The sequence below is a fragment of the Planococcus citri genome, chromosome 4, assembly GCF_950023065.1.
Source record: "Planococcus citri chromosome 4, ihPlaCitr1.1, whole genome shotgun sequence".
Lineage (NCBI taxonomy): Eukaryota > Metazoa > Arthropoda > Insecta > Hemiptera > Pseudococcidae > Planococcus > Planococcus citri.
Window position 1 is genome coordinate 55,717,030 of NC_088680.1, and position 21,298 is coordinate 55,738,327.

Genomic DNA, 21,298 nt, shown 5'->3' on the forward strand with positions numbered 1-21,298 from the left:
CTATAAGTAAGGGGAAAAATTCGGAAATTGTCTGTTCGTAGGGAAATATTTGAAATTTGCACAGCTTAGAACCAACCCTCCAATAATCAAAATTTTACCATTTTTGGAGCAATTCTGAAGCCTCGACCAGCCAGATTTTCGATCTGTCCAGAACTTTAAAATTCCTTCAGAAGACGCACAGTGACTCGGATGGCGAAAAAAGGCGCGCTTGGCGTCTCGCAACAAAACTATGACCATATCAAGAGTTGAAAGTAGTGATTTCGTAGTAATTTTCAACGAGGAATCCGAATTCGATGCCTTTTTTTTCGCCAGATCCCTTAGGGGGGTGGTACCAAAATTAAATTTTGTAAAAATGAAAAAAAAAATCGAACGTGATATGTTAAAATGTAGGTTTTTTGGATCGAGAAACACGAATCTGAGATCTTTTTGTCCCTCAGACCCCATGGGAAGGTGCTACCAAAATCAAATTTTGTAAAAATGAAAAAAATCGAGTGATATGTTAAAATATAGGTGTTTTGGGTTGAGGTACACGAATCTGAGGTCCTTTTTTCTCTCAGACCCCTCGGGGGCCTTTGGAGAGGTGCTACCATTCTTGAGGTATCTCGTCTCAAACGCGAATACATTTTAACTAAATTAACGTGAAGTAATTGTAAGTGAATAAGGCATAAGTTTTTTCATTCAACTACCTTCAAAACCGTGATTGCGTGAAAATGTGTGTTGAAGTGTGTAGAATTTGGGCGTGGTTAGTTACTTTGCGATTAGGTGCGATTTTTCAAGTTATAATATAAAATAACCGACGATATCGGGTCGAATGATTGAAAAACTGACTAATAAAACCCCTCAACCAAAAATCTAGATTTTGATTTTTCAAAATTTGATTTCGGTAGCACCTCCCCAAGGGCCTTCGAGGGGACTGAAGAAAAAAAGTACCTCAGATTCGCGTTTCTCGATCCAAAAAACCTATATTTTAACATATAACTCGATTTTTTTTTATTGTTACAAAATTTGATTTTGGTAGCACCTCCCCAAGGGCCCCCAAGGGGTCTGAGAGAAAAAAAAGACCTCAGATTTGTGTTTCTCGACCCAAAAAACCTGTATTTTGACATATCACTCAATGTTTTTCATTTTTGAAAATTTGATTTTGGTAGCACTTCCCCAAGGGCCTCCAAGGGGTCTGAGGGAAAAAGGACCTCAGATTCGTGTTTCTCGACCCCAAAAAACCTATATTTTGACATATCACTCGATTTTTTTTCATTTTTACAAAATTTGATTCTGGTATGTACCACTCCTTTAAGGAGTCTGACGAAAAAAAAATGCATCGGATTCGAATTTCTCGTTGAAAATTACTACAAGATTACCACTTTCAACTCTTGATGTGGTCATAGTTTTGTTGTAAAACGCCATGCGCGCCTTTTTTCGTCATCCGAGTCACTGTGAGACGACTGACGAACATTAATTTGAGCTCCTAAAGATCGAGAATAAGTCAAAAATTTTATTTTTGGGTGTCCAAATTATTTTCAACGTTTTTTAGATAGGTGTATGGTTGGTAATTATAATTAAATTTTAAAATTCTGGAGAAATTGAAAATCTTGCTGCTGGAGGCTCCAGAATGACTAGAAATTGTGAAATTCAGTTTGGGGGAGTTGATACGAGTATTAATCAGGACTAATTTCCAACTATTTTAAGGTGAAATAATATTGATTTTTTTAAAGCATACTTATTACCAGTAATCGCGAAAATGGCCAATTCTAAAATTTTCAAAAATTCACCAAAAATCAACCTGAAAATAAATTTTCTTTATAGGGGTTTCAGATTATAGGCTTTTTGAGAATTCCGGTCCCGATCAGATCGTAAACAGTCACATCTAAAACGATTAGGTAGGTATTTCAGTCCTTGAATTCTTCGAAGAAACGTTCCATAATTTCTTCAACACATTTCTGCCTAAAATGAAATAAGCATGGCTAGGGCATGGTGTGTCGAATACCGGACGAGTTTAGATACCTATGTAAGTACATAGATTAGGTACTTAGAATTAATAATGACTCACTAGTTTTACTATGAAATAAGTTTAATTTTTTTTGATTTTTCATACTTATAATCAGGGCTCGGATATTCTTTCCCTAAAAAACCCAAAATATGCGCTTAAATATTCCATAAAAAAGGCCAAAATATGCTCTAAAAAGTAAAAATATTCCCTAACGATATGGGAATTGTTTTACAGGAAAAATCAATTCCTATACAATTTTTCTAATCTTGTTGTGTAATATGTACCAAGAATTCACAATCATGAATGCAAAACAGAGCATTTTAAGATCACAAAAAGGTAATTCTGATTCCATTATTAAAGAAATAAAAAACAAATAAAATGAACAAAAAAAATATAAGAAGGTACAAGAGGGCTATTGCCAGTTTCACAAATTTTGAGGGGAAAAAATAAAAAATAGCCAAATACTAATTTTATGCAAAAATTTGAAATTGAGCAAAATATTCCCTAAAAATCGCTAAAAACGTAAAATATGCTCTAAAAACGCAAAATATTCCCTAAAAAAATGCCAAAATATGCTTTTAGATGCTTTTATGGTGAAATATGCCAAAATATGCTCTAACAAATTAGGCTCATTTTACTTGAAATTTCATGAATCCTGGAGATAATTGAAAAATTCCCTATCCTCTATGCATACAAAAAATATGCTCCAGCATAAAAATCCGAGCCCTGCTTATAATTAGTGATTTTTTATACGAATAATTCCAACACGCGTAACTTTTCAATAACCTATTAGAAAACTTTTTAATTGGTCTATTTCATTAAAAGAAAATATCGTAAACAAGTATAGATACCTACTTACTTCCGTTCAATGAATGGTTTATTTAGCTACCTAAGCTGACCTCTCGTCTCTTCATTCATGGAATATTCTATCACTTTTTTTTTGAAGCATGGGAACCCATAGGATGGGTCACAAAAACTTCAACTGCCCAACCGAAAAGTTGCAGGAGAATCCTACCTAGGTACTACATAGAGTTTAAATTTCCAACCAAAAAAAGTGGATAAAAAATTACCTAAATTTTTGAAAAAGTTCACATTCAAGTTAACTAAAATTTGATCAATAGCAGCGCTTTAAAATTGCATTTATTTCGAGGAGTGGGAAATTTTTTCATAAAATTATTCGAAATGCCAAAAATTGCTATTGAACTGCTGCAGGATAGAACGATAAGTATTTTTCATTTTTGTCATAAATGTACTTATTCCATTTATCGTTTTTTTTAGACCCATTTGTACTTATTTGCTTTTAAAAAGTGTAAGTAATTCTGCTTGGTCTAGGAGCATTTCTTTGAAAAACAGAATAGAAAAGGTATCTGATGGTAGATGGTTGGAAATATGATCTGGAAAGAAATTCTTATAGATTTAGCAGCCCAATTGAACATTTAAAGATCACGGGAAATTTTTTTTGAAAAAATTGGAGTCTATTGTTTTGCTCAATCATACCTACTAAAAGTGGTCTTTGAAAACTGAAAAGCGATAGACATACTTCTCGTTAATGTAGCTGCCCAATCATACAAAATAGTACTTACATTACATATTTTGAGATTTTGGAAAATGTCTTTGAACAATTGTGAACTGGGACCCAAAAAATCTATATTATCCTTTTTTCCCCTTCAATTAGATAGAACATTTGAAAAGTTGAAGCTTAAAAAAAATTGATGCCTTATCAAATCATGGGTTCAGATAGTTCAATTTACAAATTGAATTAAAATTAATAAAGTTGAAAAAAGTTACGGAGCTAGCATTATGATTCATTTTTTTGTTAAAAACTACAAGTTAGAGGAATTGCTATCTTAATTGATCATCTTCCTCAGTAAAAAATGGACATTGTTTCCCTTATCTATATAAATCCTGAGAAGTATACTTACTATGTTCAGACAGTAAGTAATTCTGATAAAAGCTGCAAGTGATGGTAATTCACAAACTCATTCAAATTCCCATTGAGAATTATAATTCTTCGATTAATAAGCATCATTCATCGTACACAATACGTTATCTACACATTATTTACTTACGTAAGTAGATCCCTACTTTTTAATTTCATGAATCAAAGAAGCGAAAGACGTAAGTACAATATTTGAATCGATTATTCGCTTACAAAAAGGTACCTACTAGCGCAAGATCGCATCTCTTGTTACCTATTTGGTTTTTTTTTACATTCTCGCTGAAAATTATGTAAATATCGAAGCGAAGCTGACAACAAAAACATGCCTTCTACATGAGCTCGATTGGCATGCAATTAGGAAATGGCTGTGAAAACGTTGCACTTAGCCTACCGATCTTTCAAATAACGCGTAATATTTATTTTGGGAATTCTTTTCACATAGGTAACTTACAATCGAAAATAGCTTAGGTATAGGTATCCTTAACGTGTAACACGGTGACTAACTCTAAGACGGTGGCCAACAGCGATAGTTCCTAAGTTTACCTATCATTAAATACATATTACGAGGGAACTTTTACATTTCATCAACTCCAATTGAGCTGAAATGAGTTTCAGAAATGTTTTTGTAATTTCAACTTGCAAGGAAAAACACATCATCGAACTCGTTGCCGAAGATTGGAAATTAGAAAGAAAAGTCAGCTTCAGATAGGGGCTCAATTGAGATTTTTCAGAACACACTCTGGCTATTTTCAATGAAGGAGTGACAGGTGCTAAAAATTGTAAGTAACTCAACGACCTCGAGTTTGTAAAAAAACACGTTCGTATTGACTTTTTTAAAAACTGAAAAGATGATTACCTAATAAAAAAGGTGAAAAAAAAACAAGGCTCACATTTCACATTAGGTATTTGAGAAGAAAACTTTTTAATAGGAAATTCGAGTTGGTAGAAATTTTGGATACGGGGTTTTGAAAAGGGAAATAATTCATTTCCCAAGATAAACATATATTCATCAAACTGATCCGTTCATCTTTTGGAATTAGCCCATTTTCGAGCCGAAATTCGAGACAGAAAAATTCATGAAAATAGTTTAAGAATAACTTTTCAAACTAGGTATATGAAATAAACTTTAGATTCTATTGAAAATTAAGCATGAACAGTACCTATACTTACTCGATTTTTAAAAAAATGGAACACACAAGTGCATAGTTATAATGAAAACATTTAGACGTAATTTATTTTTAAAATGACTGATTGAAAATGATAAACAAAATTTAATATGACTAACACGTAGAAATATACGTACACAGCAAAATGTTTCAAGGCATTAGAGTTACAAAAGTATGGGTACTTTTGAATGAACACGTAAAATTAAGGAGAACGCACGATTTATAAAAACAATCTTATAAATATGTACTATGAATGCAAACAGAAAAATAAAATATGTACTTAGAATGAAAAAATAAAAATTCATGCTAAAACTACACCCAATTTAATACAAAAATGCACCAAACCAAATTCACATTTTGTTCTCAATTAAAATGAATGTGTCAAAATTAACGAGATTTCATGGTCCCTTGAGGAGATCAGTAACTTAAAAAATTCATAAAAATTAATGATATAAAAAAAATACAAGTACAAAAACTACAAAAAATTACATATCAGATAAAATATTAAATTTGAACAGTAAACTCATGCGCAATGCACGAAGCAGAGGACTCGGTGTAAAAGTATACATAAAACGTATTTCTAGATAATTGCTTCAAATCGGTTTAAAAAACACTAGAAGTGATCTTCTTCGAAGGTAGTCATCCAGCTGTTCGACGAAGAAAATTGCATTGAGTTGTCATACGGGGCCTGCAGTAAATCCGAGACACTTGAGAAATCCGGCACATACTGGAAATTCGAGACATCCATAGTGTTTTCCGTAACAGTGCAATTATCAAAGGTATTCATGTAGCCGACACTTCAAACAAACACAACAAACCAATCATTAGTTCGGTCAAAAATAACAAATTGAGGAAAATAACCTGCTTAGCTTAGCATAAATATAATAAGCATTAGGGTGAATTGTGGGGGAAAAAATCTTGAAAGATATTGACCATTTTGTATACCGTAGAAAGTAGAAACCTTTATTTTGAATTTTAAGTCACTTGAAAAAAAAATCAGATCCGGAGGTCCCTCTGGAGGGGAGATATGGGTCCTCAACGAGGAAGAATTTTCGAAAAAATCGTGCTTTTTTCGCTTGGGGAATATTCTGAAATACATCGGGATTAATTTTTCAGCCAGCGTTGTCTGTTTCAAAAAATACATTTGAGAAGGAAATATTTTCCAAGCACCAATTTACCCAAAAATAAATGATTCGCAAATTTTCAACTGTTCAGCAGAACTCCTAAAGTGATCCTGAATTTTGACGACAGTAGCTCACAAGGGAACCTCTTGAGATGTCCGCCTCCGATTTGAACGAGACCGCGATTTCTGGAAAGAGCATGTTCTAAAACCCCCAAATCCAAATTTTCAGCTGCCCAAGTTCATTTTTCGATTATTGGCGAATTTTTGAAAATCCAAAATTGACTATTTTGGTGATTTATGCTTTTTTTTTAAAAAAAAAGTACATACTTGATCAGTAAAAATGTTCAAAATAAATCCTAAAACTAATATTAACCCCCCCCCCAAATCAAAATTTCGCCATTTCCAGCCATTCTGGAACCTCCAGCGCTATTTTACAATTTCTCCTGAATTTTGAATTTGCTCCAGAAGGCGTGAATATGAAGTTGGGCAGCTAAAAATCGAGTTGTGTGTTATACTCGATCTGTTTAACGAGTTTATCCACATTTGAGTCGGTCTTGGAAGGGACACCTCAAGAGTGATTTTTTGACCAGTTTTTTTTTGGAATTTGAGCAAATCGCTGTATTTCGTACATAACTAACCTCCTGAAACCGAATTCCACCATGTCCCACCGATCTGGAGACTCCAGCGCTACTTTTCGATTTCTCCAGAACTTTGAATTTGCTCCAGAAGGCGTGAATAAGAAGTTGGGCAACTAAAAATGGAGTTGTGTATTATACTCGATCTGTTTAACAAGTTTATCCACATTTGAGTCGGTTTTGGGAAGGGCACCTCAAGAGTGATTTGTTGACCAATTTTGAAAATAGACGGTCAAAAAACCACTCTTGAGGTGTTCCTCTCAAAATCGGCTCAAACGTAGATAAACTCGTTGAACAGATCGAGTATAACACACAACTCGATTTTTAGCTGCCCAATTTCATATTCATGCCTTCTGGAGCAAATTAAAAATTCTGGAGAAATTTAAAAATACGCGCTGGAGGCTCCAGAATGGCTGGAAATGGTGGAACTCAGCCTCGGGGGGGGGGGGGGGGGTTGTGAACGAAATACACCGATTCGCGCAAATTTCAAAACTTTCCTCACAAACGGTGAAATTTTGATTTCCTTGGATTTTTTCTTACAAAGGTGGTCAAAAAATCACTCTTGAGGTCTTCCCGAAGCCAACTGAAATGTGGATAAACTTGTTAAACAGATCGAGCATAACACACAACTCGATTTTTAGTTGCCCAACTTCATATTCACGCCTTCTGGAGCAAATTCAAAATTCTGGAGAAATTTAAAAGTAGCGCTGGAGGCTCCAGAATTTCTGGAAATAGCGGAATTCTGCATCGAGAGGTTAGTTATGGACGAAATACAGCGATTCGCGCAAATTTCAAAAATTTCCTCGCAAACGGGAAACTTTTGATTTTTTTGGATTTTTTATTTTTTGAAAAAAACTGGTCAAAAAATCACTCTTGAGGTGTCCCTTCCGAAACCGACTAAAATGTGGATAAACTCGTTAAACAAGATCGAGTATAACACACAACTCGATTTTTATCTGCCTAACTTCATATTCACGCCTTCTGGAGCAAATTCAAAATTCTGGAGAAATTGTAAAATAACGCTGGAGTCTCCAAAATGGCTGGAAATGGGGTAATTTGGATTTGGGGGTTTAATATCAGTTTTAGGATTTATTTTGAACATTTTTACTGATCAAGTACGTACCCTTAAAAAAAAGCATAAATCACCAAAATAGTCAATTTTGGATTTTTTCAAAAATTCGCCAAAAATTGAAAAATTAACTTGGGAAGCTGAAAATTTGGATTTGGGGGTTTTAGAACATGCTCTTTCCAAAAATCGCGGTCCCGTTCAAATCGGAGGCGCACACCTCAAGAGGTTCCCTTGTCAGGTCGACGCAGAATATAAAATACCACGAGCACGTTTTAGAATTGGGCCATTCTTCCCAAAACAAATTGGGCAGGGACTAGCTAGAGCGAAAAAACTAGATCTTTTTCAAAAATCCCCATATTTTAAAATCTATGCCCCTCCTCCGGAGAGAGAATGTGATGAAATTTAATCAACGAGGAATTTATAGCGGTAGTAGAGAACTTCAGGAATCACATCTAGTAACGAGACGAGTAACTTAGAATACTAGAGCGCTTCGCAATTCTCAATAGGTACCTAGGTTGTGGATCTGCAACTGCATTCGCACCATAAGGGGATGCGACGCCACCAGAATAGTTCTGATCGAACATCGGTATCGGTGTTTGAGGAGCACTTTGTGCTCTAGGTGATTCAATAGTTGACGAACAACCGTCTAAACCGGGAACACAAGCTTTCAATCCAGGTTTTACGTAGCCATTCGGGGAAACACTCGGTGAAACTGAAAACAAAAAGAACTTATTTTGTAAAAATATCTACCGAATACGATAAAACCAATCAATTTCTTGGTTTCTGTAACTCTAACAAAAATAGGTATCCCGAAAAGGTCATCGCAGGTAGACGAATTAAATTAAAAACAGACCTTTTTCTGTTTAAATGGTATTTGAATCAATTTTAAGAAAAAATAAAAGTAAACAACAATAATGAATCTCACCAATTGGCGCATAATATTTGCCAAATGCTTCCTCTTTCGGTACTTGTGGGTACAAATAGCGCAAGTAAGATAAATCGTCCAATACATCAGGCAACGCACGGATAGTCAGGTCTCTGCAGGTTAAGGGACGCACCATTGTGACTTGTCTCCGTCCTTCAACTGCCAAGTTACAGGTAAAAAAATAATCTATCAAATATCGCAGTCGAATCGACATTTCTCAGACTACAAAAACCTCATAATCATATTATTGTGCTTTAAAAAATTGATTAAAAAGTACAGGAATCTAATGTGTAGAAATATTCTATAGAGAAACTTAGATAAGCAGGGAAAAAACAATAGAAATTATATTACCTATTCCGACCCAAGCGATACAAATACCGCCCAATTCAGAGTCGCTAAAACGAAGGAGGAATGTCCCATTGGGGCACTCCCAAAGCATTTCTTCTGCTTTGCTTCTTTTTAAAAATCCATGAATCTTAGTATTTCTACAACATGCATTAAAATCCATAAATGAAGAAATCACTTCAAGAAACGCATGAAGTACAGAGCTACGAGTAGGTACTTCAGCACAATGACAAAAAAATTATAACTATACAGGTGCAAAATATCTAAGTACAAATATAAACTCGAATTTTGACACTCACTCTTCGTTCCATAGTGTTTTCAAGTGTTTTTCGATCAGTTTCATTATGGAAAAAAACCACTGCCAGAACTTGACGTTTTGACCTTCTTTACAGAATTGAGACCAAGATAGTGTCATCGAATCGTAATCACTTCGAACCCTGAGAAAGAGAGAAATCAACCATTACAATTCGTGAATTATTACGGTGCTAAAATTTACAATACAAAACAGCTTACGAAACACGCACCCGAATAATTTTTCAGCTAGATACGTAAGATGATCGGCGGATAAAGGTTTATCGGTCACCGATGCGAATTTCATACTCAGGGCAGTGGCTGCTTCACTCCAACTCACCTTATCACGTACAAAAAAAGGTATACGAGCAGGTTCTGCGAAAGCAGAATCCCAAAAAATGGTGGCCCAAGCATCAGGATCTTGATTGCCGTGAACAGTCACGGATATGGGTGACGACAGAGTATACATTTGGGCATCGATTTTGTCTCTCAGCGTGAATTTGGTGACAAATAAGAGTGAGAATTTTTCGTCCGCGACTCCTCTCTTATCCGACCGGGTGATGTTTTTCAAAAAAATATTTCTAAAAGAAAGAAGATAGGTAAATCACAGATAATCAATTAAGTAATCATTGTAGCAATAAACTCGATTAAAAAATATAAAGAACAATTTTTTTCAATTTTTATCAACAACAGATAAAAAATTGAATTCTCTGCAATTTCTTTTCTCCTTAACCCACCACCCTCAACATGGTGACAATTGTCACGAACCGGTTTCTTCCCGAGTGACAGTGTAGTAACGACTCCTGGTACATATGGGTGTATATTCTGCCGCCTGCCGGTCATTTGCCGTGTTCAGAACGTTGCCTAGTGCCTACTTTTTTATTTTAAGGGGCAGGAATTTTTGAACAATTTTTGTACAGACCAGAAGCTTGAAATTTTTTGCCCCTTAAATTAGAAGGATAGGCAAATTGCTGTGTACGAGCAAGTTGGACATGGACAAACAATTGTCAGTGAGGAGTCAAAATGATTCCACCTAACTTCAACTTGAAAAAAATAAAATATCAATAAATATGGAAAATACGAATTTTTTTCTAAAATGTTTGCTCCTTAAAATAAAAAAGTAGGCAAAATTCCCAACGTATCTGTCGAAAAAGTTGAAAAAACGCTTTCACTCGATGAAATAAACTCCTCACAAAAAAATCAAAATTCGAAAAAATTCAATTTTCAGTTTCAATCATCAAAAAAAGTTATAAATTTAATCAGTTGTCTTATTTTGACCTCTTTCTGGCGTATTTCATGAAAAAGTTGATAAAAATTACACTCGAAACAAAACAATAAAAATTTGTTCATTTTTTGAATCTTTTCGAATTTTGATTTTTTTGTGAAGAAGTCATTTCATCGAGTGAAAGGGTTTTTTCAACTTTTTCGACAGATACGTAAAAATAGGGGTTAAATGGGTCAACTTCACCTATCAAAACTTTTTTTCAAGTTTTAAATCAAAAAATAGCATTTTTTTGCAAACTTAAAATTTTTGTTAAATCGACTTTGCAACATGTTACCATCCCAATTTTTTAACATGTTGTTCAGCATGAAAAGTTGTCCATAACATATTTTTTTCAGAATTTTTGAGAGTCGGAACGACATGAAAACTACGTTTTGAAACTTTTTGAGCTAATTTTTTGTACGAAAAATAGTGGCAACACTGATTTTTATGATTTTTCACCAAAAAGATTTTCAAAACCCCTAACTATGAGAAAAAGTTTCATTTTTGTAGGTATCGCGGTTATCGAGTAATCCACTGCTGAAATGGATGATATTTAGGATCACTGACAACTTTGACATCCCCTGGCTGCCTTTAAAAATGGGCTAGAGGGCTGCGATTTGAGCCATTGGTCATCCCTTCGGAAGGTCTTTCCACAGGAAAAATTTCAAAAAAATCGCCGAACCCCCCTATCACTTCTTAGTCCATTGACGTGGAATGACCCTCTGGTGAGTGGATGTCAAAACTTCAGATTTGGATATCACCGGGTTCGACTTGAAAAAAAAACCCGTTATATGAACAAATTGTCTATCTTCGATATTGAAAGATAATAGAATTTCAAGGAAAAAATTAAGAAAAACGTGTTTTGACCTTGGAAAATATGGGTACTTAGTAGTCTGGAAAATAGATAAATTATTTTGTCATCATGAATTTTTGCACAACTTTGAAATTGAAGGAGCCAGAAACATTTGTTTCTTTTAAAATATTTCCAGCCTCTTCAATTTTAAAGTGGGTAAGGCAAAAATTCAAAATGACAAAATAATTTATTTATTTTCCGAAGTAGGTACTACCCATTCTTATGACCAGAAACACGTTTTTCTGAATTTAAAAAAATGCTAACCTCTTCAATTTCAAAGTTAAGCAAAAATTCATAATGACAAAATTTATTTATTTTCCAAGGTACCTGCTAAACATTCCCAAGGTCAAAAACACGTTTTTCTGAATTTTTTCTTTTAAAATATTTCCAGCTCCTTCAATTTCAAAGTTAGGCAAAAATTCATGGTGACAAAATTCGTTTATTTTTCTAAGTGCTACTCATTCCCAAGGTCAAAAATACGTTTTTCTCAAGTTTTTTTCGAAGCTCAGTTGGCCCTTAAATTTCAAAGGTAGGCAACTTGTCCATAACGTTTTTAAATCTGAAGTTTTGACATTCAATCACTAGACACCCTGTGTAGGATAGGTAGGTAATATAGGTATTACTATGTGATAATCTGTTGAATTGCTTGTTTCCCCTTTAAACCGAAGTGCTAAAGTAATTGAAAAAATATTTACTGAAACGTGATGGACAATTGTCCTGTGGCTTGATCATATTCCATTGTCCCAGAATTATTCAAAATTTCCCCACTACAGGAAACTTCGTGGTTGGCGTTTTGTCTTCTGATGATGCGATCTAAATTTTTTTCATTGAACAGTTTCTTGGCTTGGAGTTCGCTGATGATGTGAATTGTGACCTGTGTAACGAGACGAGGAATATTACTTACCTATTTAATTATTTCTTAAATACCTATATAAACAGAACTAACAGAAGCATCTTTCGACACAAAGCAGTGCTAATTTAAAATTCGTCATGACGCGATAACGTTTTTTAGGATTCTAAAACAAAGTTATAGTTACGAAAAGGGAGTGAATTTGGAGCTTTTTCGGAAAATGATATGGATTCGTTTTTATGTAGAAGAACCTATTTTCTTCATCTGAAAAAGTTTAATCAAAGTGGATTCAATTTGAATTTTAAAACATTTGGTGTTGAAAAAAAAATGAATGGATTTCATCTCATGAATCATCAGATATGTACTTACGAATACGAAAATTCACGAATGTTGGTAGGTATTTGAATTTTGCATTTTTTTATTACCTATTATTAAATTATGGCGTGAAGAGGGGTCATAGGATACCTACTTCACACCGAAAATTTGAGCTTAGAAATGAAAAAAATTCAGGCTCTCAGAAATTTGTTTGCCATCTGAAATACCGAAGACGTTTTTTTCCGTCATTTTTAAATTTTTCTAGCCTTGCTGTAACCAAAACAGCATTCTCAGAAACAGAACTTTTTGAAAAATGTTTTTCAGCAAGTGGAAAAATTTCATTGGGTAGAGTTTACTTTGGATAAGAGTAGTCAAAATCGATCACGTAAACTCCTTCAAAACCCTCCAAGATCCAGAATTTTGTATAGAAATAGCAGAAATATTCATCAAAGGCTACTTTATGGATTTCAAATGATCCATTTAAAGTAAAATCCTCTTCTGAGCTCTTTTATACAATATTTGAACATTTACAATTTGTGTTATTCTTATAATCAACGTACCTTGGGAAAATCCATAATCAAATTCAGCTTCCCACCAAGCAATGAGCGGAACTTGACTGAAAATTGGTTGCCTTTTTTCATGACCTGAGGAGGTTGTTTTTCTATCACGAATGCGCTGTGAAAAAAAGAAAACGTAAAATCATGAGTGGGTAATGGGAAGGTAGAGGTAGGTAGATACCTCGGAAATATCGACACATGCTAGCTAGTAAGTAGATCAAATCATTTTCAATGCCCATTTAAAAAAATTACCTATGGTACTCACTTTATGACTAGAGAATTTAATAATTCGTCAAAGTTGCCATCCAGTTCGGTGAGAGGTGTAGTGATTGTCGTTTCGTCGATACAGTGGGCGATCGAGTCGACCAAATTCTTCATCTTTTTGCAGCAATTCTGATTAGCCAAAGACAATTCGGCTAAACTTGCATACCTAAGAGATGAAAATACACCCGTCATTAATAAGCAGGTACTTTTTCACAAAAACAATCGCAAAAATGTGGAATAATTAGGTATAGGTACCTACCAAGATTGTATGATATTCAAATATCCTGGATTGAAATGGTACCCAATTCCGTGCAATTGCTGGGTTCTTTTCCAAGTTGGCAGTTCTGTGAATAGTACATAGTTGGTTAAATTGTAAACCTGTAGGTAGGCGTTTTTCAAGCTATCCATGATAGAACTTTGGTACTTTTGTAATTTCAATTTCTGCAAAAACATAGAGATAAGTACCAGATCAAATTAGTAGCATTTTACGGCGATGTATCTGCAAAAAAGACGCTGAACGGACAGCATGAGGCACACTGCTCTGCTTCAAGACATTTTGAATACTTCATTAACGATATTCTACGTGTAATAACTCACGTTTTGTGCAAGCGCTGTTTCTAAATTTCTCTTATATTGTTCATCGATATAATTCTGCGTTCGATATTTCGACATCGGGTCTGTGAAGATTTTAATAGAACAAATTAGGCACCTGCCAGATGTTCAATAAGTAAGGTAGTATTTTAATATTAATGCCGACGGCTCACCTAAAATTTGCTTATATTCATGAAAATTCATCGAGCAAGATTCCCGTTCCAAGTCTGAAATTTCAATTTTTTTGAAAATATCTTGAGTCAGAGTTCGAGCACTTTCTATGCCAAGGTTTATCTGCACATGGGCCTCATTCGGCACGTAGAAAGTCCTTTCTTGATCCTGATTCATTCCGCTCTGATGTGACATATCAATGGCACTAAATGCGAGCGCGCAGTTCAGCCTGATATCCTAAAACAGAATTTTAAGATAGTTACTTATTTTCTAAGTAACCGATGATAGAGTGCATTAGCACGACTTAGCTTATTCCACCGATGTTATTAATAGTTACTTATTTTCTAAGTAACCGATGATAGAGTGCATTAGCACGACTTAGCTTATTCCACCGATGTTATTAAGTACTTTGTTATAGTGCGGAATAGAGGGACTACAAGATATAGGTGGGAAAAGATCCTATAAGGTACCTATGGTGGTGAAAAATAGAAATATTCCTTCGGCAGGGAATATTTGCCAATACCTAGATAGCTCAGAAGGGTGTAGTTTTTCTATTCTGCTCTATACATCATTTAAAAAGAATACCTAATAAATAAGTCTCTGCTCAATTTACAAGGTATATTTACATTTTACACACAAATTCATTGACATACAAAATATTCTCTAATCTTTAGTAGAAAGTACATGAAACAAATGAATTTAATTTGAGATGATCTCGCCATGCGTGTGTTGGCGTAGATCATAAAAATCGAGACAATAATCTAACATGAGATTTTACCCTAAACACCTGTGAAGAATAGGAATAGGATATGCGAAAATAAGTAGTTTTTGGTAATATTTACATGAGAAAACAACATATAATTTAATCTTCATGGATTACAACACCTTGCTCGAAATCCATGCGAAAGGTAAAAATATTAAACAAATAAGTGTATCTCACCACTTACGACAAACTGTACACGTTTTCCATCTCTTTTGGGTGCCTAACCAATACTAAGGCGTTCGATGGAACTTAACTAAAAGAGGTGCGCTTTAATTCTTTGCCTATCTTGGTGATGTCCGGATACATCCCAAGATATCAAAAAGGTACACTAATTATTAATCGAACACATGCTCAATTAATCTTAACACAATTTGCGCAGGCTATTTACCATCAAGTGAGATGGAGAAAACAAAAGAACTTTGCCATGGTCTCCTTGTAAGAGGCGCTCCCATGGCATAAATTTTATCAACGTCCTGCTAAAGAACCGACGACCGCGAATCACCTAGACAAGAGACAAAAACGTTCTGAAGAATTCGGTGCGAAGATCGGTATTATAAAGAGACTTGAGATGGTCAAGTCTCCACCCCTATTAGTGGGGTACCAATAGCGTAATTGCTAAGTACACATAAATCTGAAGAATTTATGTGATTTTGTTAATTTATGCCCAAAAATCCTATCTCGAGCTATAAATGTCACCAAGAATCCCTATCTCAAGTCATAACTGTGAACGGCTCGCGAACCCTTTCTCTTCGAGAAGGGTGCCACCTTGTATGCGCGAGTACATAGTGTACTTAGCCTACTTCTTTTAAGATATTTATACACGTTACCTACATTTATGTATTATAGGGAATATGTTACTTCAGCACTACCTTCGGCAGTGGGGCCAATCTGCCCTCTGTCAACTTTCGAATTTTCATTTAAAAATTTTGTTTTCAATTATTTTTGTGTTATTTTTACGTTTTTGTCTTAAGTATTATTATTATTTTTTTTTTTTCAAATGACAATTATCTTCTTCTAACTCAAGTAAGACTGTACTTACTACAAATGGTATGAGCAAGCCTATAGAAAATTCAGTACAAAAAAATAGAATTTTGACGGGTGGTAATCTTAAAAGTAACACTGCTTTTCAGATGTTTCAATTCATATATTTTTAGTGATGACCCAAAAACATTGTTAGTACCTACCTATGAATTGAGGGTGCTGGTTTAAAAAATTTTTAATGTCATAAATACAAAACAAATCTTCACTTCCATTTTTGAAGAAAATGTGAAAAAAATAACAACGAAATCAGTTTTTAAAAAAATCATATTTTCTTTAATTTTTTAAAATTTTAAAAAGGGTGCCATTTATCGGCATTGCAGATTAAATGATTTGAACGACAAAAAATAAGTGATTTGCACGACAGATGCTAACGTCTTAAAACCACTTTTTCAACGACAGAAAGAGTTTTTGACCATTGCACGCCAAAAAAATCAAGTGCACGCTGGAGTATGCCCGACGAATTGAAAGAAATGCATCGACGAATTTGATAAATAAAAGACGAAATTCAGATAAAAACGACGAATTTATTCACAAAATTAAACGTTTGAAAAATTATTAAATATCAAAAATGCCAACGTTACATAAGAAGAGTATGAAAAATTATTAATTGGGTTTGAGAAGTGATTTTCACCTCGCTTGGCCTCTCCCTCTTCCTCGTGGTGACAGATTCATCAGGAGTCACCAAATGGGGGTTTTGTCATTTTTATGGCGAAATTGTTGGTGAAGAAATCATCAGAATGTCCTCATTGCCCTAGACATTTTTTCTGAATGTCTGATGACTCCTCGGTGAATTCTGGTGACTTTTCAGTGCCAGATTCACCAGAAGTCACCAAATTAGTTGTTTGTATTTTGTGAATTTTCTACGTTTGTCGTTCGAGGTCCGTCGTTCAATGCTGTCGTTTTAATGACCAAAACTGTCGTTAAATCGCTGTCGTTCAAAAACTATGATTTCGTCGTGGGATATTCCTGTCGTGCAATTCACTTAATCTGTCGTTCAATCAAAGTTTTCCTTTTTAAAAATACACATTTTAGTTGCTTAAAAAACAGCCATACTCGAAGATTCTTATATACATAGTAAAAATTCCAAAAAGTGCATTTTTTGCAGTTTTTAAATGTTGACTCAAATACAGTCCCAAAATCAAATTTTCACCACTGAATCTGATGGAATTACCTAGGTAGATAAGTCATTTTATTTTGGCCTACTGCACAAATAAAAATTGTCGTCTAAAAAGAAAAATGGAAATTGAAGAAAATTAAGGTGTAATTTTTCAAGTTTTAATAAAATATGAGACGAAGAAATTTAGAAGAAAAAATTCAACGTAATAAACATTTCTAATGAGAAAAATAATTGACCTAATAGGTAGGTACCTATCTGCTAAAATAATTTGAGTAAAAAGAAGTGAAAACTCGAGTAGGTACTGAAATGTAAAGAAATTCGGACCTGAGAAAATATGGGCCAGATACTCGGAAACTGGTTTGTACGAAGAGATTATCTTTTCAAGATTAAAAAATAGTTGCTGCTCAAAAAGGTCGTAGCACTGATTTTCATCACATCTCCAAAAATCTCTTTTATAGGCCCACAAACTGGTAAAAATTTAAAAAATTACGTACCTATATACGATTAGTAGTTTTCAAGTTAACCCTCGTCAATGGCGATTTGACATCGAATGACCCCCCCCTCTATGCTAATATTCATGTACTTTGTATACTTATTGTACTGAAAGTGTTGCAATCAATTCTGAAACAACTTTTGTGATGAATGATTTGCCATAAAAAAAATCAAAACAATCAATAGGTAATCAAACTGTCAACTTGACTTCAATTTTCAGTCAATCTTAAACATGAATAAATTAAATGAAAGTTATCATTTATTCTCACTGAATGCTCTTCAGTGGCAGCGTTGAATTTTGTTTCGTAATCTAGCGATAATTTCATCTTTAAAAATCAATACAATTTCAACGAAGTTTGGTAAAGATGAAATTTAAATTAGTTAATTGGCATTATTATAAGAAAGTACATATTACTGATAATGTATGTAGGTATGTAGTAAACTGCAGATAGAGGTATAGGTAACAACGAACATATCCGTACGTTTTATACCTACCTACGGTATAGGTAACAACGAACATATCCGTACGTTTTATACCTACCTACGTAAAAATACTTATTCATGAAAGAAATCAAACTCATTAAAGAGATAACGAAGATGAAAAATTAATAGGCAAATTCGGCGAATGTTTGTCTATACGTAATATGTAATTTTTTAATCGCTTACTTGCTAAAAAAATTTTGTAAGTATTTGTGTACAAATTTATTGTCACGTCATGAGTGGTATTTTACTACACGTGGTTACTTTCAATGGTCACTAAACCATTCGATTCTTTGTTTTTTTTTTTTTTGAAAAATGACAGGTACAATATATATAGATATATATTATAGGTGTTGTAAGGTTTTCCCATCGCCTCGATATCAAAGTTCTCTTTTTGCGATAATGAAATCAATGTAGGTTTATCTACCTATGTACATGTTTTCAAAAAATCTTTCCATTTTATTAACTAAAGAGGTTTTATCATAAATGAGAGCACTTGTTTTCACTATAATGAGAGTCTCGTTTAGACGAATTTTTTAAAAATAAATTTACTCTGAATTCAACAAAGTAGGTAGGTAATAATTTCATCGCAATCAAAATGAATCATCATTTGCAAAAAACAAAACCACTTTATATCTGCTTTGAAAGTCAGAGGCTTTTTTACATTATAGGTACCTACTAACGCAATTTTAAAGCTTTTAAGTTTACGATGGTAGGTACTAGGTAGCTTAATAGTTATAAGCTTTCTGCTTTTGCACGCGACCAGAATATTTACCTATGCAGTACCAATACCTATACTTAATTGATGCATCAAATTTGGTCTATCATAGGTACTTGTTATTAAGTATAACATAATTATGTACATACTATTGTTCTGGTCAGATCCGATGTGAAAATTCACGTATCAAAATGAGTAATTCAGTCGATTAGATACGTAGAATGACGTTTTCTATTTCTCTCAACACATTAATTTATTGTGAACGTTCCCTCATGAATAGAGGAAAAAGAAGGAGTGAAAAACGCCAGCTCGGCAAAGTAGATAACAAACACTCTCATTTTGGTCATCAATTTTTCACTTCGTTGATAGGCAGAAAAAAAAGTTGTTTGCTGACCTTTGAAGAAATTCAAGAATAGCGACTTTTTAGGATTTGATCATTAGGTATTAGAAATAACACGTTTTCTACCGTTCAAGTCGACGATTCATTTTCGAAGAAAAATACCTATACATACCTATGTAAGTAAATTAAACTGAAAACTCATTTTTTACGAGTATTGCTCAACGTTAAGAATTATAGAGTATCCATTATCGATGTAATTTTTCAAAAATTTTTTTACTACTCATTATAAAAAATGTAAAACTTTCTTCGACTTCCTCCATTTTTGGTGCGAACTGATTTGAATTCAGCCAGTTCAGCTGTATTGTACAAAAAAAAAATTCTGTATTCCACCTGCAATAGAATAGGCTAATTTTGACATTTCTTCCGTCAAAAAGTAAAAATACGACATGCGACTTACCGAATTTTAAGATCGAATAAAGAAAAATCGAAAAACTTCTCAGCCAAAAAATTATTCGTAGGTAATATATGTAGGTACCTACCTACTAAAACTAAGTTGAGATATTCATCGTATGATATCTAATTACGTACCTACCTATCAAGTACGCAATTACCATATAAGAGAAACACTTCATTACCTTATGACAATCTTATGCAGTAAATACGAGCACCGAAATTTAAAAAAAAAATTAATAACTAATTAATGGAAACCATCAAGTAATCACTTCACTAACGACACGTTTTCACTCCCAACCATCGATTGAGAAGAAAACCTAAGCAATCTTAAATTATCCCGATTGTTTAGGTCATCCACCATACAAGTGGATATTGTTTTGTAACTGGCCGCAGTAATTTTGTACTGGTAGCATCTACGTATGATGATGTAATCCCTCCCAATGTTGCCACTGATTTGAACACTTATATACCGAATTTTAATGCGCTATCTATTCAGTTTTTAAAATTAAAATGATTGTGGTGTTTTTTTGCTCTTCTGAACTATAGTCCTTAGATTTAAAAAAAAATTTTCTTTGCATCATACTTAATAATTAAAATTTAAATCGAAAATCGTACACATGGTTCGGTACTACATAGTTTAACCACACGCATAAAATTCTGGTTGAAATTGATTGCCACTACTTTCGAGCCGTTCTGGAGCCTCCAGAAAAGATCTACTTTTCTCCAGCAGTTTCAAATTAGCTGAAAATTATTCGTGCCAGTTGTCAGAAGTTGGATGTTCCGAATCGATTAGAGCAATTGAATTGCAAATCCGAAATGACGATGACGCGTTGAAATTTTTATTATAAAAATAGAACATGTTTCAATTTTTCAACTTTTCCCGAAGTACAATTTATTTCACAAAGATGCTTTTCAGTGAGAGATTATCTTGTATGTCCCAGGTATCTATTGATATTTTTTTCTTATTGATAAAATGCCCCTTGTTCCAAATGTTGATTTTTTATGTAGGTATAACAGTTTTTTCCATTTTCTAATCACAAAAATCTTTTTTTTTTGAAAAACTTGAAAAAAAGAAAAAAAAAATGGATTGAGATTGCAAACTTTATTAGGTACCTACGTAAACCAATCTAAAACTCCAATTCTACATAACTAATTTAAAGTTAGCAAATCATCATCAAAATAAAGCATATTTTAGGTCAAACAGATTTTCCACACTACTTGACGATCATGTAATTCAACTTTTTTTCAAAAGTTATTTACTTATTTATGAGAAAATAATTCCATTTTTTTTCATTTTGCCCTGCGTTTAAAAAAAGCGGTTCTTTTGATTGAAATTCAATTATTTTTACACCAATAATTCTTCAGATATCAGACTTTTTAATCTCCCACTACTCCAAGTAATAATGGTAGGTCTAATCTTCCTGTACAGATCCCCTCAAGGTTTAAAAACATGAAATAAAAGAAAAAGCAATAAAAATTTTTCCAAAATAAGGAAAAGGAGATTTATTTTGAAAAAATCATTTTTCCCAATCAAAAAAAGTACTAATGT

The 21,298-nt window shown here is 33.7% G+C and overlaps 1 protein-coding gene across 1 annotated transcript; it reads right to left on the bottom strand.

Annotated features, from left to right (window-relative positions):
* Positions 1-5,125: 5,125 nt before the first annotated feature.
* Positions 5,126-20,137, bottom strand: LOC135844099 (signal transducer and activator of transcription 5A-like). The gene is made up of 13 exons (XM_065362208.1): positions 19,932-20,137; positions 14,348-14,582; positions 14,181-14,260; positions 13,843-14,024; positions 13,585-13,749; positions 13,323-13,437; positions 12,293-12,471; positions 9,714-10,061; positions 9,489-9,626; positions 9,196-9,329; positions 8,845-9,003; positions 8,430-8,631; positions 5,126-5,889 (listed from the first exon to the last, which is right to left on the bottom strand). Exons 2-13 carry the CDS (start codon positions 14,538-14,540, stop codon positions 5,706-5,708), a joined length of 2,079 nt encoding a protein of 692 aa, XP_065218280.1. The 5' UTR covers positions 14,541-14,582; positions 19,932-20,137; the 3' UTR covers positions 5,126-5,705.
* Positions 20,138-21,298: the final 1,161 nt, after the last annotated feature.

Coding starts and splice junctions, on each gene's coding strand:
- LOC135844099 (XM_065362208.1), bottom strand. CDS start 14,540: ATGTCACATCAGAGCGGAATGAATCAGGATCAAGAAAGGACTTTCTAC. Junction 13,438..13,584: donor TTAAATTCTCTAGTCATAAA/GTGAGTACCATA, acceptor TTTTTTTCACAG/CGCATTCGTGATAGAAAAAC. Junction 8,632..8,844: donor CAAATATTATGCGCCAATTG/GTGAGATTCATT, acceptor TTTTGTTTTCAG/TTTCACCGAGTGTTTCCCCG.